Source organism: Bufo gargarizans, chromosome 9, assembly GCF_014858855.1.
Source record: "Bufo gargarizans isolate SCDJY-AF-19 chromosome 9, ASM1485885v1, whole genome shotgun sequence".
Taxonomy (NCBI): domain Eukaryota; kingdom Metazoa; phylum Chordata; class Amphibia; order Anura; family Bufonidae; genus Bufo; species Bufo gargarizans.
The window spans coordinates 181034823-181056778 of record NC_058088.1 but is presented as its reverse complement, the minus strand read 5'-3'; the positions used below and the strand labels follow the sequence as shown (position 1 = coordinate 181056778).

General features: G+C 46.9%; 1 protein-coding gene across 2 annotated transcripts in view; it reads left to right on the top strand.

Annotated features, from left to right (window-relative positions):
- Positions 1 to 21956, top strand: part of GPSM1 (G protein signaling modulator 1) — a 182483-nt gene that overhangs the window by 76050 nt on the left and 84477 nt on the right. For both annotated transcript variants that reach the window (XM_044306177.1, XM_044306178.1), the window contains 3 exons: positions 2340 to 2495; positions 4512 to 4620; positions 8473 to 8596. In XM_044306177.1, the coding sequence (XP_044162112.1) occupies positions 2340 to 2495; positions 4512 to 4620; positions 8473 to 8596 (389 nt within the window). The remainder of the gene's footprint in view (positions 1 to 2339; positions 2496 to 4511; positions 4621 to 8472; positions 8597 to 21956) is intronic.

Genomic DNA, 21956 nt, shown 5'->3' with positions numbered 1-21956 from the left:
TGGACCATGTGGCTGCCACTGGGACCTTGGACCAAGGTTGGTCCCATACCCTTCGCCAGATGAATGACATGAATTTGTCCTGAGGGGCAGCATTTTAGGCTAACATCTTGGCACAAGGATCATGGCATGCAAGTGACACCAGAGATCTTCTAGCTTGGGTGGCAAATAGCGGGGGCATCCCTGAGGGTCCCTTCCTTCTATGTGCTCCATGGATCCGCAAAACACAGATACTAGCCGTGTGTATGCTGCCATTTTTTACCGATTCGATTTATTTTTTCCCATTTTTGTTTTTGTCCTATCCTTGTCCCCAAAAGGGACATTTTCTATTTTTTTTTTTTTTTTCGGGACTACGTCACTGACATATGGGTGCGGACAGCACATGGTGGGCTGTCTACGTTTTTGGGGCCTCATTAAAGTGTAGGGGTCCACATCTGATTTGCAAAAAAGTGGGATCTGATGCGGACCAAAAATATAGCAAAGTTTTTGGATAGCTGTGTTTTTGTTTTTTTGATGTAAACTGAGTCTCAAAAAGTAAAAAAAAAATGCACAGAATTTTTTATTTTATTTTACTTTTCGCGCCTTATCAGGAGCGGCATGGCCTAAAATAGAACACATATCGCTGCAAATCTTCACCTGCTCATATCAGGTATAGAGTTCATTTTCTAACTTTAGAACAATTTAATAAATTTGTCACAAATTCACTCCACCTACGTTCTTTCTTCTTCGTTTTTTTTTTTTAAGTGGTATACAAAACAGCAGTGGTAATAAGTCTGCCCCATGGTGTGAGCATAGCCTACGGAGCAGTAATCTCTAACCACTGCACAGTGCAGGGAATGATGTGATGGAGGACTCTGCTGCCACCTGGTGGTTATAACTAGTATTGAAACAGCTAGCTTACACAGTATTTATTGGGGCACATTTACTGCGCCACATTTTTGTCGTATTCTGTCCTTGATGTTTTTTTGTGCACGCACAATTTGTTAACATTGTTGCGCCTGTTTTGTTATGTTTTGCGACCCTTGTGATATTTTCTGATTTTACGATTCTTTAGGAGCACTTGGGTACGCCTTTTATGAGGACACATTTAACATGTGCACCTATGTGTCCATCCTTTTTTGGCGTACAAAGTGGCTTAAAACTATGACACTCTGGGCGTTGGGTATTTTTTGTCCCCATGTGTATGATTTTGTGGCGCAATTGAGATTTTTTGGGTGCACTTTTTCAGATGTGTTCTACAGTATAATCTCTGACCGTTTCCAAACAGCTTTTTGTCTAATAAACTTAAAGGCTATGTATGCTTTCGGAGGCAATTTTTGTTTATGATTGCATTTTACTCATTTTTGGCTAAAAATCATATTTTCAAATGGCCTTTATTAAAAATATCAAGCCATTCTAATTTCTGACACAAAGGTAAGAACTGAGCTATAATTAGTGTTTATAATATCAGAGATAAGGAGCCATCAGCTGAGCTGCCTGACGGAACAGAGTGAAAATGCAGAGCCTGCTACTAGAGAATCTCAGCTCTGTACACAAGTAAGGATTCCATATTTTTAATAAAGACCAATTGAGAAAATTGTTTTTAGCTCAAAATAAGTACAATACAATAATAAATAAAAAAATTGCCCCAAAGGTGTACATAGCCTTAAAAATTTTACTGTAAGATTTTTTATTTTTTTTGCTAATGTGTGGGGACAGAGATGGGGAACATTTTTATAATATATTTAGGGAAAATGTTCATTTATAGTGGAAAACTAGGGCTGAAATGTCCTTTTAGCAGTGATCTTTTTCAGAGCCGCTGCTAAGGGACATCCATCTTCCTAAGGCCCCTTGCCCACGAACGTAAGGGCTCCGTGCCCATGCAGTCTGCAATGCATGGCACCGACTGTGGGGCAGCCGCATGAATGGGGTCGCGATGCGTCCGTTCCTCAAAAAGATAGAACAGGTTCTATTTTTTTGCACAATGGAAGCACGGAACACCACGGAAGCACTCCGTAGTGCTTCCGTTCTGTGCTTCCGTTCCGCACCGCACTACCGGATTTGCGGACCCATTCAAGTGAATGGGTCCGCATCCGTGATGCGGAATGCACACGGCCGGTGCCCCGTGTATTGCGGAGCCGCCGTATGCGGCCCACAATATGGCCACGGGAGCACTACGGCCGTGTGCAAGAGGCCTAACAGCGCAGTGCTGCACTGACTAGGAAGATGGGCGTCTGCCCTCACTGCTGAAGGAGAAAAAGGCTTGTCAGATCCGTCTTGTTGTCAGCCATAATTATTCATTTTCTTCCAGCGATGTACACCTGCAATAGAAAAAATGGATAATATTTTCTGTTTTATTCCAGAAAAACCCTGCAGCTCTCCAGACAGCTGAAGGATCAGGCGGTGGAGGCCCAGGCTTGTTACAGTCTAGGGAACACTTACACATTACTCCAGGACTATGAACGAGCTATAGAATACCATCTCAAGCATCTGTCCATCGCCCAGGAATTGGGTGACAGGTGAGTGTGTCTGCCTCAAGGGCGCAGCGTCTACCGTCTTTTCAATAAACTGTTAAAATGTCGCAGTGACGTCAGAAGTTTTGAGTGAGGGTTTCGTTGTTTAGACCCCCCCCCCCCCCCGCCCACCATCACTAAAGGAGGCGGAAGTGGATGAGCCATAGAAAGTCTATGAGACAGTTTTCATCTAATGATGAGAGACCGCAATGCTCCTGCCCCATTATTTTAGCGATTGTTGGGGGTCTCAGTACCCTGACAAATCAAAAAAAAATTTTCTAAACTACCGTTAAAGTCAGACCCTGGATACCAACCTCGATAAGGATTTATACAATCTCACAATAGCAAGATATCATTGTAAGTGTTATGCCTTGTTTGGCCACAAGAGGGCGCTGTAAGATCATATTGTTTAAAGGGGAAATAGAATCAGACTGATATTCCGATACGTTTTACGTACATGTCAGTGTAGTTTCATGTGACGTCCATAGATTATTAGGAAATATAATTTAAAAAAATCTATAAAAAAAAATATAATTTTTAACTGCATCGATTTTTCCCAAGGAGAACCACCCTATGCTTTTTTCTGCGACCCCAAAGAGTTAAATAGAGCTACAGTGCACACGCGTGACCGTAATTCCATTCGGGGACCCCATCTGTGGGGGTCCCAGTGGCTGGATCTTTACCGAACAGATTATTTTTATTGTGGGCCGACACCTTTAAGGGGTTAAGGGCTCCTTCACACTTGCGGCAGGACGGATCCGGCAGGCTGGTCTCCCTGTTGGATCCGTCCTTCCACTGTTTCGCCATATCGCCAGACCGCCGCTCCGTCCCCATTGACTATAATGGGGACGGGGGCTGAGCTCTGGCGCAGCACGGCGGTGCACGGCGAAAGCCGCCGGACTAAAAAGTCGGACATGCAGGACTTTTTAGTCCGGCGGCTTTCGCCGTGCTGCGCCGGAGCTCAGCCCATGTCCCCATTATAGTCAATAGGGACGGAGCGGCGGTCCGGCGGCTCGGCGAAATAGCGGAAGGACGGATCCGACAGGGAGACCAGCCTGCCGGATCCGTCCTGCCTCAAGTGTGAAGGAGCCCGAATAGTGCCAAAGACGCTTACACAAAGATTAGGCTATATATACTGTTACCCAGCTTTGCGCATGTGTTCTGCTTCCCTGCCGCACGCTCTGTTGCGCTGTGTATGTGCACTGGTCCAGGCACCACTACAATATTCACAGCCCCCGTCAGTGACAACCGCCCTATACAGCCATGACAGTCAGTCCCCCATAACAGTGGCATCCAGCCCCCATAGTAGCGACATCCAGTCCCTGTGACACAGATCTCATAGGGCCCCAAAGCCACCACTAGGGGGAGCTCAGTGCACCGGAATTTGTGCAGTTACAGTTGAATGAAATGGAAGCTGTAACAATCTGTTTGCACTGAGCTCCCTCTAGTGATTGCTGAATGGAAATTCTGTGTTTTCACATTGGAGAGAGAAGAATGACCCCCTTCCCCCAGACGTGGTCTGCCTCCATTGACGGTACGCCACTGCCTGTGACAGAAACTAACCATGACAGTCAGCAAACCCTGACATTGTCTTTACCTTCATGTGCTGTCCCCATTCTTTACGTCAATGACCACGGTTTGTTCTTTCTGTCATTTATGTCAGTATCCTTTAAAAAATTCATAATCTTCTTCCTGCACTGATCACACACACGCTCTGCTACTTCACATGCTGCGATAGCAGAGCCGATGCAAGCGGAGATTGTGCTCTGAGAAGCGCCGCTGCAACTTCAGTGCTTTGCGTGAAGGTTTTGCTACCCTTTCATTGAATCCTATGCACGGAGTCCTATTGACATTGACCTGCACCAAAGTGACTCCATCTACGAAGGTCGGGCCTTCAGGAGGATGTACAGGAGCACATGGGACCATGTTAGGTGCACATATTTCTTTTGGGATGTCCTCTGATGAAATAACGTAGATTACCTGCCCACTGACCGCTTTTTTTTTATTTGCGTTTTATTCTAGGGTCGGAGAAGGGAGGGCTTCCTGGAGTCTGGGAAATGCCTATGTTTCTTTAGGGAACCACGAGGAAGCGCTGCGCTATGCAAGGAAGCATATGGAAATCTCATGTGAGGTAAGGAGGTTACTGGATCCACTGAGATCATGGTATCGAACTTCTACAGACATGGCTGCTCTACGCTCATTCCCATAGACCAGGGATGGCCAACCTGAGGCCCTCCAGCTGTTGCAAAACTACAACCCCCATCATGCCGGACAGTCTACAGCAGGGCATGGTGGGAGTTGCAGTTTTACAACAGCTGGAGAGCCGCAGGTTGGCCATGCCTGCCATGGACCGTGAATAGAGGGGGATGGTGAGCATGGGAACTCAGGACCCTGTGGTCATGATTGATGGAGGGTCTCAGTGGCTGGACTCCCACCAATCTAGCAGTTGTATCATATCAAATGGAACGGAGCAGCTTGCTGTCACCCCTTTCAGGAGGCCATGGACACAAGGATGATTGGTAAAATGCTTCCATAATATACGTGGACGGACAGAGGGAGGGCCGTTTGTCAGTGACTCTGATCTGGCTCATAGAGGGGGTCCTCAGCAGGTCTTGACAGGTCAAATGGACAAGGTATCTCCTTCAATGGAGACGTCCCCCCTTTCCAAACACGCTGTCTAGTCAGGTATGTCATTACAGTGGTCATGCCTATTTAGTATGTGTCATGGCTATCCTGGTGACTTCCCAAAGTGTAATCCCACTCCTACCCCTTGTAAAGAATTATTTCCATATCGGCATATACGCCATATCCACAGGATGTCCAATAAACGTCCAGCAAGTGCTGCTACTCTGGGAATTAGACCTGCCCCGACAATGGGAGTCCCGTGACCCCTCGCTCACAACTGCCATGAATGAAGAGGAGGTTGTGCAGGTAACGCTCTCTCGTCACTTCAGTGTGAGCGCTAATTAGGCTACGGCTACATACAGAATAGTCGCGTGACATTTTTTATAATGGGAGTAAATGGCGTCGCACTGCGACATGCTGCAGCTGCAACACGACAGTCGCCAAAAATCTATCCTGCGACTGTCGCACGACACCATTGACTGTCATTGCAAAAAATGTTGCGCGACATTTAGTGTGCCATGAAGGTCACTGTGTCGTTGTACCCTTTTTTTCATCCGACTTGTTGTCACGGTGTAGCCCTAGCCTAAAACACGCTCAAATAGAAGGGAATAATAAGGACAGCGCATGCTTCATTCACAGGAGCTGTGAGATGCCCCTTTAAAGGGGTTGGGCCAAATATGAAAGGTATCCCTTATCTACAGCATAGGGGGCTAACTAACTGATCAGTGGGGGTCCGACCACTGGGACTAACGAGCATGCGCCCTGCCGCTCCATCCATTCTCTATGAGACTATTGGAGATAGACCAGTACGGAGCTCTGTTATTTCCGTCAGTCTCATAGAGAATGAATGGAGCAGAAGGGCGCAGGCTCGGCCTGCCGCTCCGTCAGAACGGTGCCATGGGATCCCTGTTCTCATAATATAAAATATAGAAATTCTGTGGATAATATTTATCAAGATTTGCGTTTTCTAAAGCCAGTCTCGATCTCCATTGCGGTGGTACAAGATTAGGGCTGCCACCCAGCCGGTAGGTCAGCGGCAAAGCCGGTAATTTTGTGCCCCCGTCGGTGCTGGTAATTGGTGGCATTCCTGTATGGACTGTTACTAATGAGCGCTTCCATTGTGGAGCGCTTATTTTTTTAAATCAGATCATTTTTATTGACAGAGCAACTGTAAGCATACAGCAAAAATACATTGAGGTACAATAAAGTATAAGTACTACAACATGCAATAAAACATTAGTTTCATTTTACATAGTAGATAGTGAACTCCACCTGCTTGCCCAAGAAAGCATGGCGTGGAGCGCTTATTAGTACAGCCTTTAAGTGCAACTCGCCTCATCCATTTGATGGCGCTGGGGTCAGGACCTGCGCTCCAGCGTGATGACATTGCACAGAATCGACCGGAAGCAGCAGGACCTGTGAGGCGTCATCACACTGGAGCGCAGGTCCTGTCCTGATCTGTTCACCGCAGCGCCATCAAATGGAGGAGGGGAGTTCTTTTTAATTTTTTTTTATTTTATTTTATTTTGCACAAGCAGAGAAGGGGGCACTAATGGGCACATTATTAATTCTGGGGGGCGCTAATGGGGCATTCATAATTCTGGGGGGCACTAATATGGGCATTAATATTACTGGGGGGCACTAATGGGGGAATTATTATTACTGGGGGGCACTAATGGGGGAATTATTATTACTGGGGACACTAATGGGGGAATTATTATTACTGGGGACACTAATGGGGGAATTATTATTACTGGGGACACTAATGGGGGAATTATTATTACTGGGGACACTAATGGGGGAATTATTATTACTGGGGGCACTAATGGGGGAACTATTATTACTAGGGGCACTAATATGGGCATTAATATTACTGGGGGGCACTAATGGGGGAATTATTATTACTGGGGGAATTATTATTACTGGGGGGCACTAATGGGGGAATTAATATTACTGGGGGCACTAATGGGGGAATTAATATTACTGGGGGCACTAATGGGGGAATTATTATTACTGGGGGCACTAATGGGGGAATTATTATTACTGGGGGCACTAATGGGCACATTATTAATTCTGGGGGCACTAATGGGGGAAATATTATTACTGGGGGCACTAATGGGGGAATTATTATTACTGGGGGCACTAATGGGGGAATTATTATTACTGGGGGCACTAATGGGGGAATTATTATTACTGGGGGCACTAATGGGGGAATTATTAATACCATAACACTTAACCACTTAAGACCCAGTGGCAGGCCACGCCCCCACAGCTACACCTCCTTTTGGGTGTGGCTTAACTGTACTTTTTGTTGGGAAAAGAAGTAACCCTGCGCAAGATGCGTTAAAATTATTTCGAGGTGCACTCCGCTTAATAATTTTGGGGCAATCTGACAGGTCCATGCGGCAGAATCTGAAGGCTACAGCAGCTGGCATAGGTGTCGGGCATTACAGAAAACTGGTATTAGTAATAGTAAGTGTGTCCAGCCTCTTAGGCCCTGCCCATACCCCATGTACTTTTAACAAGTGTGACAAGTGAGGGGCAAAAAGTTGCAAATCTTTTGCTCAAAACAGGGTTTGCTCAAAAATTCAGTCCACAATTCTGGTGAAAGTAGGTGGGGGGTGATCGATCTCCCCCAGTAAGTGAAATGGAATCCCATGGCCGCCCCTGAGACTGAGTCCGCGCTGCGAGCCGCACCAGTTTTGGAGCCGGTTATGTAATGTTTGCCAGGATCCGATGTTCCTTTTGTTTGTTTACTCAAGTCTTGCAAATTCTCTCAGTAAAGAATATGGTCAGGAAGGGAACATGATGTTTGACTAACAACTTAATTAATTAACCCCTCCCGTACACTTGAATCGCGCTTAGTATTTAGTGTTTTCCCCGTCTAACGTAACCGTAGAAAAAGCTAAATTATACTGAAGGGTTTGTGGCGCGCAGCGATGGAAATCTCGAGCTGTCTGTAGAGGTTTTCCTCTCAACCTTCAGACCGTCAAATAATTAGACCTTGAACTTGAACACGAATGAATCCTATACACAGGATTGGGGACAAGTGACTGATCAGTGGGCATCCAACCACCAGAACTCCCACCAGTCACAAGAACGGGGTCCTGTGCCTCCGTGCAGGAATGGAGGGTGCACTGCTCTCCATGCATCTCTATGGGACTGCCGGAGATTTCGGAAGCCCCATAAAGATAAATGGATCCTACAGCCTGTTCAGCAGACTACAGACTGCTACGGGGAAGGACACAGATGAGGAAAGTCAATCATGATCGTGAGGCTTTTGCATCTTCTGACTTTCAACCTCTTCTATATCTTTTTTTTTCTTTTCTTGACTGGTTTCTTCTGTTCGCTGTTGAAGATCGGTGACCGAAATGGAGAGCTGACGGCTCGCATGAATGTAACACAACTGCAGTCTGCACTTGGCATCAGTTCCAGCGTAGATGATGGAGACGCTTCGCAATGTGAAGGTTATGAAGCACAAGGTACACCGCTGCGTTTTGTTTCCCCTTTTTTGTCTATGTGGTAGTTTTTCTTTCAGCTAGATTTTATAACCGATGACCTAACCCTCTGGATACGTCATCCGTATGTGATCGGTGGGGGTGAGACCCCCGGGACCCCCGCTGATCAGCTGTTTGTGCTGTGGCCGTCTCTCTGCTCACCAGGCACAGCGCCGCACATTGTATAGTGGCTGTGTTTGGTATCGCGCTCAGCCCCATTCACTTCTATAGGGCTGAGCTGCTCCTTGACCGATGAACATGTCGTCACTGGCCTAGAAAAATCTCAGAGAAGGCCGCGGTGCTACTGCAAGTGCTGCTACCGTCTCAAACAGCTGAACGGTGGGGGTCCCGAGCGTCGGACCCCCACTGATCAGATACTGATGACCTATCCAGTTGTAAAGTCTTGGAGAACCCCATTAATGGAGTATTCCTATCATCTAAATCAGAGTTGCAGGATGGGTGGAGGACGGACCCCCAGCAGTTATAAAGGGATGGCATATGCTCGCAGTACACCATCGATTTATAAGATGGAAATACCTCTTCACGGTGGAATTTAGAGGGTTCGCGACATTCAGCTTCTCTGCCAGTCACTAGATAATCTGCGGCGTATTCTGAGGAATGTAGAAGTGAATTATATTGACACGATGGGGTGATATTTAGGGTGTAACTGGAGAGATGTCAGCTTTTCGAATGCAAAATTTGGCCTCCTCTCACCTTTTTGTCAGTAGCCGGAAGGTAACGCTGGCAGCGTTTATACGGATGAAGCTGACTACTTGGTGTTACAGCATCGATCAACTCCGAAACACCCCCCAAACTAGAGTAAGTGGTGTATAGTGTAAGTAATGCCGGGTCTGGTTATGTAGTTTTATCTGTGCGGTGGTCCGACAAACCAGCAGGACTCCTGAGCTCGTGCACATAATAGAGAGGACTCCTGAGCTCGTGCACATAATAGAGAGGACTCCTGAGCTCGTGCACATAATAGAGAGGACTCCTGAGCTCGTGCACATAATAGAGAGGACTCCTGAGCTCGTGCACATAATGGAGAGGACTCCTGAGCTCGTGCACATAATAGAGAGGACTCCTGAGCTCGTGCACATAATGGAGAGGACTCCTGAGCTCGTGCACATAATGGAGAGGACTCCTGAGCTTCGTGCACATAATGGAGAGGACTCCTGAGCTTGTGCACATAATGGAGAGGACTCCTGAGCTAGTGCACATAATGGAGAGGACTCCTGAGCTCGTGCACATAATGGAGAGGACTCCTGAGCTCGTGCACATAATGGAGAGGACTCCTGAGCTCGTGCACATAATGGAGAGGACTCCTGGGCTCGTGCACATAATGGAGAGGACTCCTGAGCTCGTGCACATAATGCAGAGGACTCCTGAGCTCGTGCACATAATGGAGAGGACTCCTGAGCTCGTGCACATAATGGAGAGGACTCCTGAGCTCGTGCACATAATGGAGAGGACTCCTGAGCTTGTGCACATAATGCAGAGGACTCCTGAGCTTGTGCACATAATGGAGAGGACTCCTGAGCTTGTGCACATAATGGAGAGGACTCCTGAGCTCGTGCACATAATGGAGAGGACTCCTGAGCTCGTGCACATAATGGAGAGGACTCCTGAGCTCGTGCACATAATGGAGAGGACTCCTGAGCTTGTGCACATAATGGAGAGGACTCCTGAGCTTGTGCACATAATGGAGAGGACTCCTCAGCTTGTGCACATAATGGAGAGGACTCCTGAGCTTGTGCACATAATGGAGAGGACTCCTGAGCTTGTGCACATAATGGAGAGGACTCCTGAGCTCGTGCACATAATGGAGAGGACTCCTGAGCTCGTGCACATAATGGAGAGGACTCCTGAGCTCGTGCACATAATGGAGAGGACTCCTGAGCTCGTGCACATAATGGAGAGGACTCCTGAGCTCGTGCACATAATGGAGAGGACTCCTGAGCTCGTGCACATAATGGAGAGGACTCCTGAGCTCGTGCACATAATGCAGAGGACTCAGAGTGCAAATTCAGGTAAGTATGAAGATGAAACTGACCTAATCGCTTACTGGAGTTTGGAGGTTGTTTCAGAGTTTACAGATACCTTTTAAGCCCTCCAGAGCAGCACTCTTCACAGCAGCTTTCAGCCCTGTCCCGTGTTATATGCTGTACTCGCTGCCTGCCTCACTATGGCGCTGTATTGAGAAGATCCTCTCCCTAGAGAGCATGCCGCTGAAGGAAAAGACATATATACCGGCACAGTAGGGCCCTAAAACAGTAAAATATGCCATATGACAGTGCCCTCTACAATATCCAGATATCGGGCGCATAAAAGGGTGTTGTCTGAGTGAGACAAAGCTTCTAAAAGGCTATCCGTTTGTATATGCATTTCCGGATCCGGCAGGCAGTTCCGGAATCCTCTAACGCAAGTGTGAATGTACCCTAAGATCTCACGCACAATGCATTTATTATTTTTTTGCATTCATTTCTATGGGACTGCAGAAAATGCGGACAGCACGCAGTTGTCATCCCTGCGCTGTCTCCATCCTTGTCCTATTCTTGCCCGTTTTGCATTTCTAATATTTGGGCTCATAAAAAATGCGGCATGCTCGCGGCGATATCCGGTTTTTTTTGCAGATCCGCAGTTTGTGTATCGCAAAATTGATACGGCCTAATAATGAGGATTGTCTGCCATGGCTCGCCTGCTCCCACGGCAAGTCATGACAGGAATCTGTGGTCACAAGTTCAGACCTACGTGCAAAGTGCAAATTAACTACAGGTCAATCATCAGCCAAATGGCCATTCATAAGAGACCTGGATTCCGATCACTGGCTTGGGTAAACATGGCAGCGATCAGCCAGAAAACGAGGAAACGTTTGTTCGCTGACTCGTCAGATCTTTCACAAATCGTGGTTGTCGGCAGCACACCTCCTCGCGTAAATGGGGTCCGCTGTCAACATTATGCAGACTCGTATGGACGTCCAAACTGTCTTGTTCGCATTGGGCCCTTTAAACAAGTACCGATCGGCGTTGCTGTATCAGCGCTTGTTCTATCGATCGGCGCTCGTACAAGGACCATTACTTTATGAATTGTTAGGATATCCCGTAATGAGGTGGAAACGATGGAGTCCATTCCATTAGCTGCCAGAACTATTCCCCGTCAGCAAGCTATAGATATCCGAGCAGTCTGCAGGCGAAAAGCGGAGTACAGGCTGTTGCACGGTTTTGGAAATCGCCATCCCAATTTGTCTCTCTCACAAATTTGCTGAAAGGAAGGATCCATTTCCATCATGGCGGCCTCCGTGATACTAACCCTCACCATCAACAAGTCGCTCATGTAAGGAGATGTTAATAAGCCAACGCTTTGTGTCGGACACGTTTAGTTTTCTGGTCAGAAGCAAACTGCTCCGTACATTAAGCCGTAAGAAAAGTACAAACACAATGCTAAATAATGCAAAGCATATTCATCTAATGTAAATATCAGGACAGCACTCGGCATATAGAAGCCGCGCAGTGAATTATTCATGAGGGCGTTCTGCGCCTTCCCTCATCCGGATTATCTGTTCTTGCTCTCGGGCTTCTTTACGTTGTGTCTTTTCCACTTTTTCGATTATTGAGATCTTTGTCAAAAAAAGAAATAAATAAAAAATCTGACTCCTAACTGAACTGGCAGCCGGACGGCTTGCTTTAAAGGGGTATCCCACCTAGTCGATCCTGTCTAAGGGGAGTATTTGGCATTGCAAGGGGTGAAATCCGCAGCATAAATTGACATACCGCGTATTTACACCGCAGATTAATTTTTTATGCAAATTTGTTACGCAGCGTATGTATGATAATTGTTTAAATGGCAGGCACTTTACTGCTGCTGTAAAACACTGCAGATTTTCCGCCTGCAATTTCTGAGGTGTAGAATCTGTAGGGTGTGCGCCCAGCATGGCTATACGTGCCCTGAGGCACAGTTATTGAGGTGGAGAATCTGCAGCGCGTGCGCCCAGCGTGGATATTCATGCCCTAAGACTGGCCCTGAGGCACAGTTATGGAGGTGGAGAATCTGCAGCGCATGCGCCCAGCGTGGACATTCGTGTCCTAAGAATGACCCTGATGCACAGCTCCTTCTCGTTGTTTTAGCGATTGGCAGTGGTCTCAGCACTGACTATGAGATATCAAAGCTTTTTTGTTTGTTTTTTTAAGTACAGGTACACTTTAGAGTTCAGCCCAGAGCTGCATTCATAATTCTGATATTTTACAGTCTCTTCACCGCTCCCATGTCCACCCAGAATTTATTCTGGTCATTTGCATTCTAGGAAATATCAGTCTATATACCAGGCAGCGTACATCTCGGATAAGCTGCTAGGTCTGTGCCTGACAACAAATTAAAAGGCTTTCCAACAGCACCCAGCAGAATGGTGAGCGCAGCTCTGGAGTATAACACAGATGCTTACAATATAAGTAAAGTAATCTCCGCAATTGCAAATTCAGTCAGGTTAGAAAGTGTTCAGGTCTTGCTCAGCATCTTACGACAAGTTAGGAGAGCGGTGATAAGAGAAGCTGCGACATGTAAAGATGTTAAAGGACAAGATGGAGAAGTTTTTCTCATTAATATCCGTTCCTCCCTTTGGAGACAGTGACTGCAGATTGCTTTGGGGAGACGCTGACCTAGAATCATCAGCCCACCACCTCAGGCAGTACAGTCTCCAGGCTCCTCTCTTGATGATACATTACATATCTCTTCTTCATCTGGGTTCTTATTCTTTTAGATTTCCTTTCCTTTTTTTGTACGTGCATCCTGACTTCTCTGTCCTAGTAATCACTTGCATCCCCCCCCCCCCCCCATGGAAATAACAATTCTGGAGAATCTCCTCCTATAACTTTGCATTGTGTCATTCCTCTGTTATTCATCCTAAAAATATATGAATAAATCCAAGGACTGAAAGGGGTGGTGTGTCCCCACACCAACCAGTACTGTCAGCACCGATTGGGCAATGCCTCGCCCCCCCCAGCTGTTCATAAATTTCTAGTAGGAATAACACAATGCAGAGTTGGTATTCTACAATTAGTTATGTTGACGGGTACTTTTTCTCCTTTAGTGGTCACTTTTAATTTTGATCTCCGGGGGGATTTATTTACTGGATTTGCGTCGATCGGCTGCTCGTCTGGCTAGGTCCTCGTTTGGAGTAATGGTTGTCCATATGGGGCAACCCCAGAAGGAGTCAAGGAGAACAGGAACGAAAAAAAGTTGCACAGACGTTTTCAATAGCTGACTGCGATCTCCCCGTCTCCCCCACACACATGCATGCTCGGCCAAGTGTGTATGCGTTTTCAATAGGAAGAGAAAGAAAAGCTGCAGATCATCTCCTGGTGGAACAACATGCCCGATCCTTCCCGGCCCCTGACGCGTGAGCCGGAAGCTCCCCATACACGTTACGATGAAAACAGTAGTCTAATGTGTATGGAGGCCTGAGGGGTGGTGCCCTCTAATCGGCACTTTGGGTGGTTTCCTTGGCACAATGCCACCTATTAGTTCTGCTTTATAACGGATCATGCTGATATAGGCGTTTTTACGTAGTCACCGCAGCCGCGGTCCGTCCTGGCATTACAGCGCACCGCCACCTGCATGTGTATGCAGTGTGAATAATGTGTTAATGGCGCCGGGTTGTTTGCCTCGTACACCTTATAATGACCTCATTGATTAGCTTAAACACAAGCACAGCGTGTTCTCGGAGCGGAGTGTTTATCTAGTCTGAGAAGGGAAGCGATCCCTTATTACAGGCGAGCTCTGGATGAGAGTTCTGCATAGACATGGCTGGGGAAAAAGGTAAACTCCTTCCGGGGGTAAAACGATTGTTTTATGTTTTTGCTCTGTGGTTTTACGCGGTTTCTTCTATTCATCTATCTCTACCGTGTAATTCTGTATGTCAGCAGATTATAGTACATGCCAGGACATTTGTGATTTCAGGTGCAGGTAAGTGCAATAAACCCCCGTGTCGCACTTTAGGGCTGGAATATGGGGCATTTGAACTCCAGAGCTTCTTTGGTGGGAGAAGATCATCAGGTCAAAAAGATCAGGTCTGACTTCCAAACACGACAAGAATCGCTGTAATGAAGTGAGTTTTCTTGTTTGGAGGTTTTCATTATGTGGTCACAGGGGCGGACATAGACCTCAGAGGGCCTGTGAGAGGGTAATTTTTTTTTGGGGGGGGGGGGGTTCGCCATACTTGCGCAGTACTCCACCTAATGATGGCGCAGCAGTTGAGGCAGACAAAGCAGAGTTCAAATGAAACTGAATTTTACTCCAGGGGTTACAGTCACAAATGGTTGCACAGCTTGGTGGTAACAAATAATGCTTGGTGGTTACAGTCTTTTATGGGCAGAGGGCTTGGCAGTTTCAGTAGAATGGGACACAGCTTAATGGTTACAGTTCTCTGGCAGGCACACAGCTTGGTGGTTACAGTTTTTTAGGCACCGTGGTCTTGGCAGTTTCAGCAGAATGGCACACAGCTTAATGGTTACAGTTCTCTGGCAGGCACGCAGCTTGGTGGTTACAGTTTTTTAGGCATCGTGGTCTTAGCAGTTTCAGCAGAATGGCACACAGCCTAAAGGGACACTGACAGGCCCTATAAACATATTTAGTTATTCCTATGCAGTCATAGGTCTATTAAAGTGTATTCCAATGATATAAGAGTACCCCCTGTCCGCATTGTAAACCATGTAAAAACAACTTTATATTCATCTGTCAATCACTTTCCTTTATTCCCAAGGGGCAGTTTTTCTCCTACCTTTGTGCCCAGCCGCGCCCCAACTGTCGTTTCCTACCACCGCCCAGCTCATTATTATTCACTGCGCTGGGCGGCTTTTACTCTTCTCTCCGCCCTCACTGAGTTTCTTTTCCGGCGCAGGCGCTGCAGAAGATGGTCCGGCTTGTGAGGGTGCCGGATACAGGTATCCGGCGCATGCGCAGATGGTCCGATTAAGGCCGATGCCCATAAGTCTTGATCAGGCATGCGCAGGATCTGACAGGATCAGGGAATGTAAGAGCCGCCCAGCGCAGTGAATAATAATGAGCTGGGCGGCGGTAGGAATCGACAGTTGGGGCGTGGCTGGGCACGAAGGTAGGAGTAAAACCGCCCCATGGGCACAAAGGAATGTGATTGACAGATGAATATAAAGTTGTTTTTACATGGTTTACAATGCGGACAGTGGGTACTCTTATATCATTGGAATACACTTTAATAGACCTATGACTGTATAGGAATAACTAAATATGTTTATAGGGCCTGTCAGTGTCCCTTTAATGGTTACAGTTCTTTGGCAGGCAGACAGCTTAGTGTTTACAGTTTTTTAGGCACCGTGGGCTTAGCAGTTTCAGCAGAATGGCACAAAGCTTAATGGTTACAGTTCTTTATCAGACACGCAGCTTGGTGGTTACGGTCTTTTATGGGCAGAGGGCTTTGCAGTTTCAGTAGAGTGGCACATGGCTTAATTGTTACAGTTCCCTGGCAGGCATGCAACTTGGTGGTTTCACTTTTTTATGGGCTGATGGCTTCACAGTTTCAGTAGAATGGCACACAGCTTAATGGTTATAGTTCTCAGGTGGGCACACAGGTTGCTGACTCCAGTCTTTTATGTGCAGAGGGCTTAGCAGTTCAAGTAGCATAGCACATGGCTAAATGGTTACAGTTCCCTGGCAGGCACACAGCTTGGTGGTTACAGTCTTTTATGGGATGAGGGCTAAATGGTTACAGTTCTCTAGCAGGCACACATCTTGGTGGTTACAGTCTTTTATGGGATGAGGGCTAAATGGTTACAGTTCTCTAGCAGGCACACATCTTGGTGGTTACAGTCTTTTATGGGATGAGGGCTAAATGGTTACAGTTCTCTAGCAGGCACACATCTTGGTGGTTACAGTCTTTTATGGGATGAGGGCTAAATGGTTACAGTTCTCTAGCAGGCACACATCTTGGTGGTTACAGTCTTTTATGGGATGAGGGCTAAATGGTTACAGTTCTCTAGCAGGCACACATCTTGGTGGTTGCAGTCTTTTATAGGGCGAAGGCTAAATGGATACAGTTCTCTGGCGGGCACACACCTTGGTGGTTGCAGTCGTAAATAAGCTCACTGGGCAACTTGCGGTAGCAAGTAAACTCAGGACCACAGCAGCTTGGTATAATACAGTCTCTGGCCTCTTTTCCATTAGGAGCTTCAGGTACTGACGAACACACTAGAACGGGTCCAGAACCACTTGCAGACTCCATAAAATCAGTGCTGGTCACCCAGGACTTTGTCGCCCTGGCCGACTCGTGCAACACCACATTCAAGACAGAAGTAATAAGTCAGCGCAGTCTTTTATATTCAACCTAGTAGGACCCTCTTTATGATGGTGGTCCCCTTTCCCATAGGGCCCTGTGCAGCATCAAACAGTAGTAGTATCAAACAACATCATAAACAGCACCAACAGCACAAGGTGGATATAAAGGATTATTTTCGAAGCACCAAGGCCACCATTAGAAATGCATCGGATTAACCCTTTTACAGCTGACTACCTATCGGGCAGGGCATATACTTTATTGTGGAACATTTAGTGGACTCATTTGTGCCCATCCTATGGTTTCATAATCAAAAGTGAACCTATCCTGAAGTAACTGCGACTATTACGCCCCTTGGAGTATCTTTTCTCCTGTGTCACTCGTCTTCAGGAAGTGAAATGATTTGTTGCTCTTCTGAAAATGACCATTTACTTTGAGACATAACGTGATTGAATTACACATCACGGACATCTCCGCAGGTCGTAAAATACATCTGTATCAACAATTTCAAGTCTCTCCTGCACTCGAGACCTCGTGACGTCTATCGGCACGTCTGTAAATGCATCATTATTCACCCTGCCCTAGCATGACCCGGCGAGTAACACAGTCAGAGTACTGTAGTCATTTTAGCGAGGGCTAGCCTCACACTGAAGAGTCCTTTATCCGGGATGACTAGTGTGTCTTATACCGGTGATTGAGTTATCTGTCCGCAGAGATTTAGTCATTATGTGGGGACAGCGTGTTTCGGAGGGATCCTACAGCACACTCTGATCAAAGTATGGAAGGCTGTGCGGTGGTATCAGCGGGATTTCTGACCTCCGTGACAAGTGTTGATTCGCCAGTATTGATCATTGGTTCGTCCGTATATTCGTCAGTCCATATTCTATCGCGTGATAGGGTACATACACCGCGTTCTGGTGGTCCATTTGGATAGCCACTACATTGCAGTGGTGAGCAGGTGGAATTACAAGTATGGCGTCCCCATTCACTTCTATGGGACAGCTCCGTCCCCTTCACTTGAAAAGAAGGAGCCCTCCCATAGAAGTGAATGGGGACGCCATACTTGTAATTATACCTGCACATCACTGCAATTGCTGTGGCGAGCAGGTAAACAGAGCAAAGAAGGCAGTGCTCATATTAGTGCTGCCTTCTCTTCAAACAGCTGATCGACGGGGGTCCCAGGTGTCAGCCCCCTGCCGATATGATATTGATGACCTATTCTGGGGATAGGTTAACAATAGTACAAAGCGGACATCCCCTTTAAGAGTGAATCCGTCAGGGAACTGCTCTGAAGGCTTGATCTGTACCCCTTATCTCTGAACTCCTGACAGCTCATAAATACTCATTATATTTAAGTTCTTATGAAACTGAGCTGTCAGGAAAGGTGAGATAAGGGCTACAGACCAAGCCGTCAGAGCAGCTTCCCGACCATGGGCGTGACTATCATGGCAGCTGCTATGGGGCCAAACCCTAAGGGGGCCCAAATCAACTCAAACATTTGGTGCCGTTAGTAACAAATTGTATGTAAGGTGGAATAAAAAACTGAATGTGGCCCCATGGTTACCTCTGCTGATTTGTGTCATATGTGCTTTATTATTCCTGTGTTGTGCATTATACCTACATTTGGCATCATTGTTTTTGTTTTTTAGAAAACAGGTACATGGTGTCATTTTTATGTTATTTTTGTGCTAGGCAACGTGGTGTGCTTTATACCCATTTGACATCGCTATGTAAATTCTTGCACTATCTATATTATGACATCACTGTGTGCATTTTGCCAATATTGTAACATCACTGTGAGCTTTATCCCTGCACTGTGACATCACTGTGAGCTTTATCCCTGCACTGTGACATCACTGTGAGCTTTATCCCTGCACTGTGGCATCACTGTGAGCTTTATCCCTGCATTGTGACATCACTGTGAGCTTTATCCCTGCACTGTGACATCACTGTGAGCGTTATCTCTGCACTGTGACATCACTGTGAGCTTTATCCCTGCACTGTGACATCACTGTGAGCTTTATCCCTGCACTGTGACATCACTGTGAGCTTTATCCCTGCACTGTGACATCACTGTGAGCGTTATCCCTGCACTGTGACATCACTGTGAGCTTTATCCCTGCACTGTGACATCACTGTGAGCGTTATCTCTGCACTGTGACATCACTGTGAGCTTTATCCCTGCACTGTGACATCACTGTGAGCTTTATCCCTGCACTGTGACATCACTGTGAGCTTTATCCCTGCACTGTGACATCACTGTGAGCGTTATCCCTGCACTGTGACATCACTGTGAGGTTTATCCCTGCACTGTGACATCACTGTGAGCTTTATCCCTGCACTGTGACATCACTGTGAGCTTTATCCCTGCACTGTGACATCACTGTGAGCTTTATCCCTGCACTGTGACATCACTGTGAGCTTTATCCCTGCACTGTGACATCACTGTGAGCGTTATCCCTGCACTGTGACATCACTGTGAGGTTTATCCCTGCACTGCGACATCACTGTGAGCTTTATCCCTGCACTGTGACTGTGTACCTTATTTCTCTATGGTGACATAATTTTGTACGTGATTCCTGTACCATGACGTCATTGTGGGCCTTACCCCTTTGCTGTAGGTAGAGCAATCATGGGTTTTTCTGAACTTGCTGATGGAAGTGTTCATGGTAAAGTGGGGGCCCCTACCAAGTTTTGCTATGCTAACATTTTACAACCCCTATCCCTATTCACCGTAAGTCCGAATGCAGTAGTCTGCAGATGTCCTGAAACTGAAGTCTCTAGAGAAATAAAACTGTTGAAAATTGAAAGACCCAAACCAAGAGGTTTTTAAGCCAAAATGAGTTTCCACAGTCTTTAAAGGATGGGTCACACCCCCAATGCAGGAGAGTGTCGTCATAAATCCTTTTAAGCCATGATGGTGGAGGTATGGGACTGTCATGGGCCCAATTGTGAAGCAAACGAGGGAGAGCCAGATGAAACACCTTCAGGGTATGCAACCCGAGGAACTGGGAAAGGAAACAGCAGATCAGGCAACTGTAGGACTGGTGGAGAAACTGGAACTGGTCTACCAGAGTGATTACTCTGTATAGAGGGACATCACCTTGGTTGGCCATTTGAGGAGAGCCAAGCCGTGACCAGCTAGGGGTTCCTTGGGACAGTGAGTACTACTGGGCCATTTAGGAGGCCTCCAGTAGTATATAGGATAGGTTGAGGCTGAAAGGTGAAGGGATCAGCCAATATCCACCTGTCTGTAGGGAGTCAACCCATCGCATCACAGTGGAGAAGGACTTCCAGTAAGTCTTTAAGGAGAGCCAGTACCCTGCCTAAGCTGCATCCAAGTCATCGAACCCAGCAGCCGGCATCCTACTCTGTACTGATGAGAGGCAAGCACCACGAAACAGCCGTCTACGGATGGATATCTTCCCTTGTCATGTCTCAAGGCTTGTTAAAAGTCGGATTTTGACTCGTAGGGAGCCACTTCCACAAGGTGGCGATAGCGAGATGGTTCTCTTTCCTTGGGAGATACCTCTTTGCATATTGTTTTCCCGTGGAGTGTTGCCTAGAAGTCTCCACTGAGGCCAGGTCTGTGTGTGGAGGAGAACGTCCAGAAGCCATCACTGGTAGCAGAAGGTTACAAGCAGGTACGGACATTGTATTGAGCTTTGCCCACCAGGGCGATCGATGACACAATCTTTTGACATGGGCCGTAATGAAAAGAAGCAAATGTACACCAATAAAGTACTCCGTGACCAGGAGCGGGTCGACCAAACGTCTCTACCACGTCCGGCCAGGCTCTCCTTTTTTTTTCTTTTTTTTCTTGTATGAAGAAGGAAATCTTCCTTAGTTTTATTTATAATTCTTGAGTTTATATTTTTTTATGTTTTTCAATTCGCAAAAGGAAAATTCCCAATCTTACACAAGCGTTGTTTAGCTGTACCCTCAGTTTTCCTTTTAGTGAAGGGTGGTAGAACATTTTCCTCTCTGTGACTAAGCAAAGTTGAAAACATTTACATGTGAATGTGTCATCTGCCAGCGAGCCAATGACGCTCGGAGGCAGCCGCTCGCTCTTCCTGCCTGAGAGGGTTCCTGGAACTCCTACCAGTGCTGGACTGGTGCCACTGGGGGATAATGACTGGCCTCTCTCCGCTGTGCCCAGAGTCATAGAAGGCATTGAAAGTCAGCCGAGATGTGGAATCGAGGTGCTCAAAGAGCATTGCAAAGTGGCTTTTAATTATCAAAGTCTGAATGTCGTCTTGCATTTATAAGTCTACTTGTCCTTCCTGAATATCGAAATATATCAAAACTATTTTTAAAGGGGTTGTCAGAGTTCAATAAAACTATTTTCACAGTTACGCTTTGGTCCTGCAGCACTGACATCATCTTCCTGGCTGCAGCTGTGACGCCCCGTACACACCAGGTTACTGTGCAGCCAGTCACTGGCCTCAGGAGTATATGGGACTTGACTTCTGTGATCACTGATTGGCTGCAGCAGTGATGTGGTGTATATGGGACGTGACTGCTGTGACCACTGATTGGCTGCAGCAGTGATGTGGTGTATATGGGACGTGACTGCTGTGACCACTGATTGGCTGCAGCAGTGATGTGGTGTATACGGGACGTGACTGCTGTGACCACTGATTGGCTGCAGCAGTGATATGGTGTGTACGGGACGTGACTGCTGTGACCACTGATTGGCTGCAGCAGTGATGTGGTGTATACGGGACGTGACTGCTGTGACCACTGATTGGCTGCAGCAGTGATGTGTATACGAGACGTGACTGCTGTGACCACTGATTGACTGCAGCAGTGATGTGGTTTGTACGGGACGTGGCTGCTGTGACCACTGATTGGCTGCAGCAATGATGTGGTTTGTACGGGACGTGGCTGCTGTGACCACTGATTGGCTGCAGCAATGATGTGGTTTGTACGGGACGTGGCTGCTGTGACCACTGATTGGCTGCAGCAGTGATGTGGTGTGTACGGGACGTGACTGCTGTGACCACTGATTGGCTGCAGCAGTGATATGTTGTGGACGGGACGTGATAG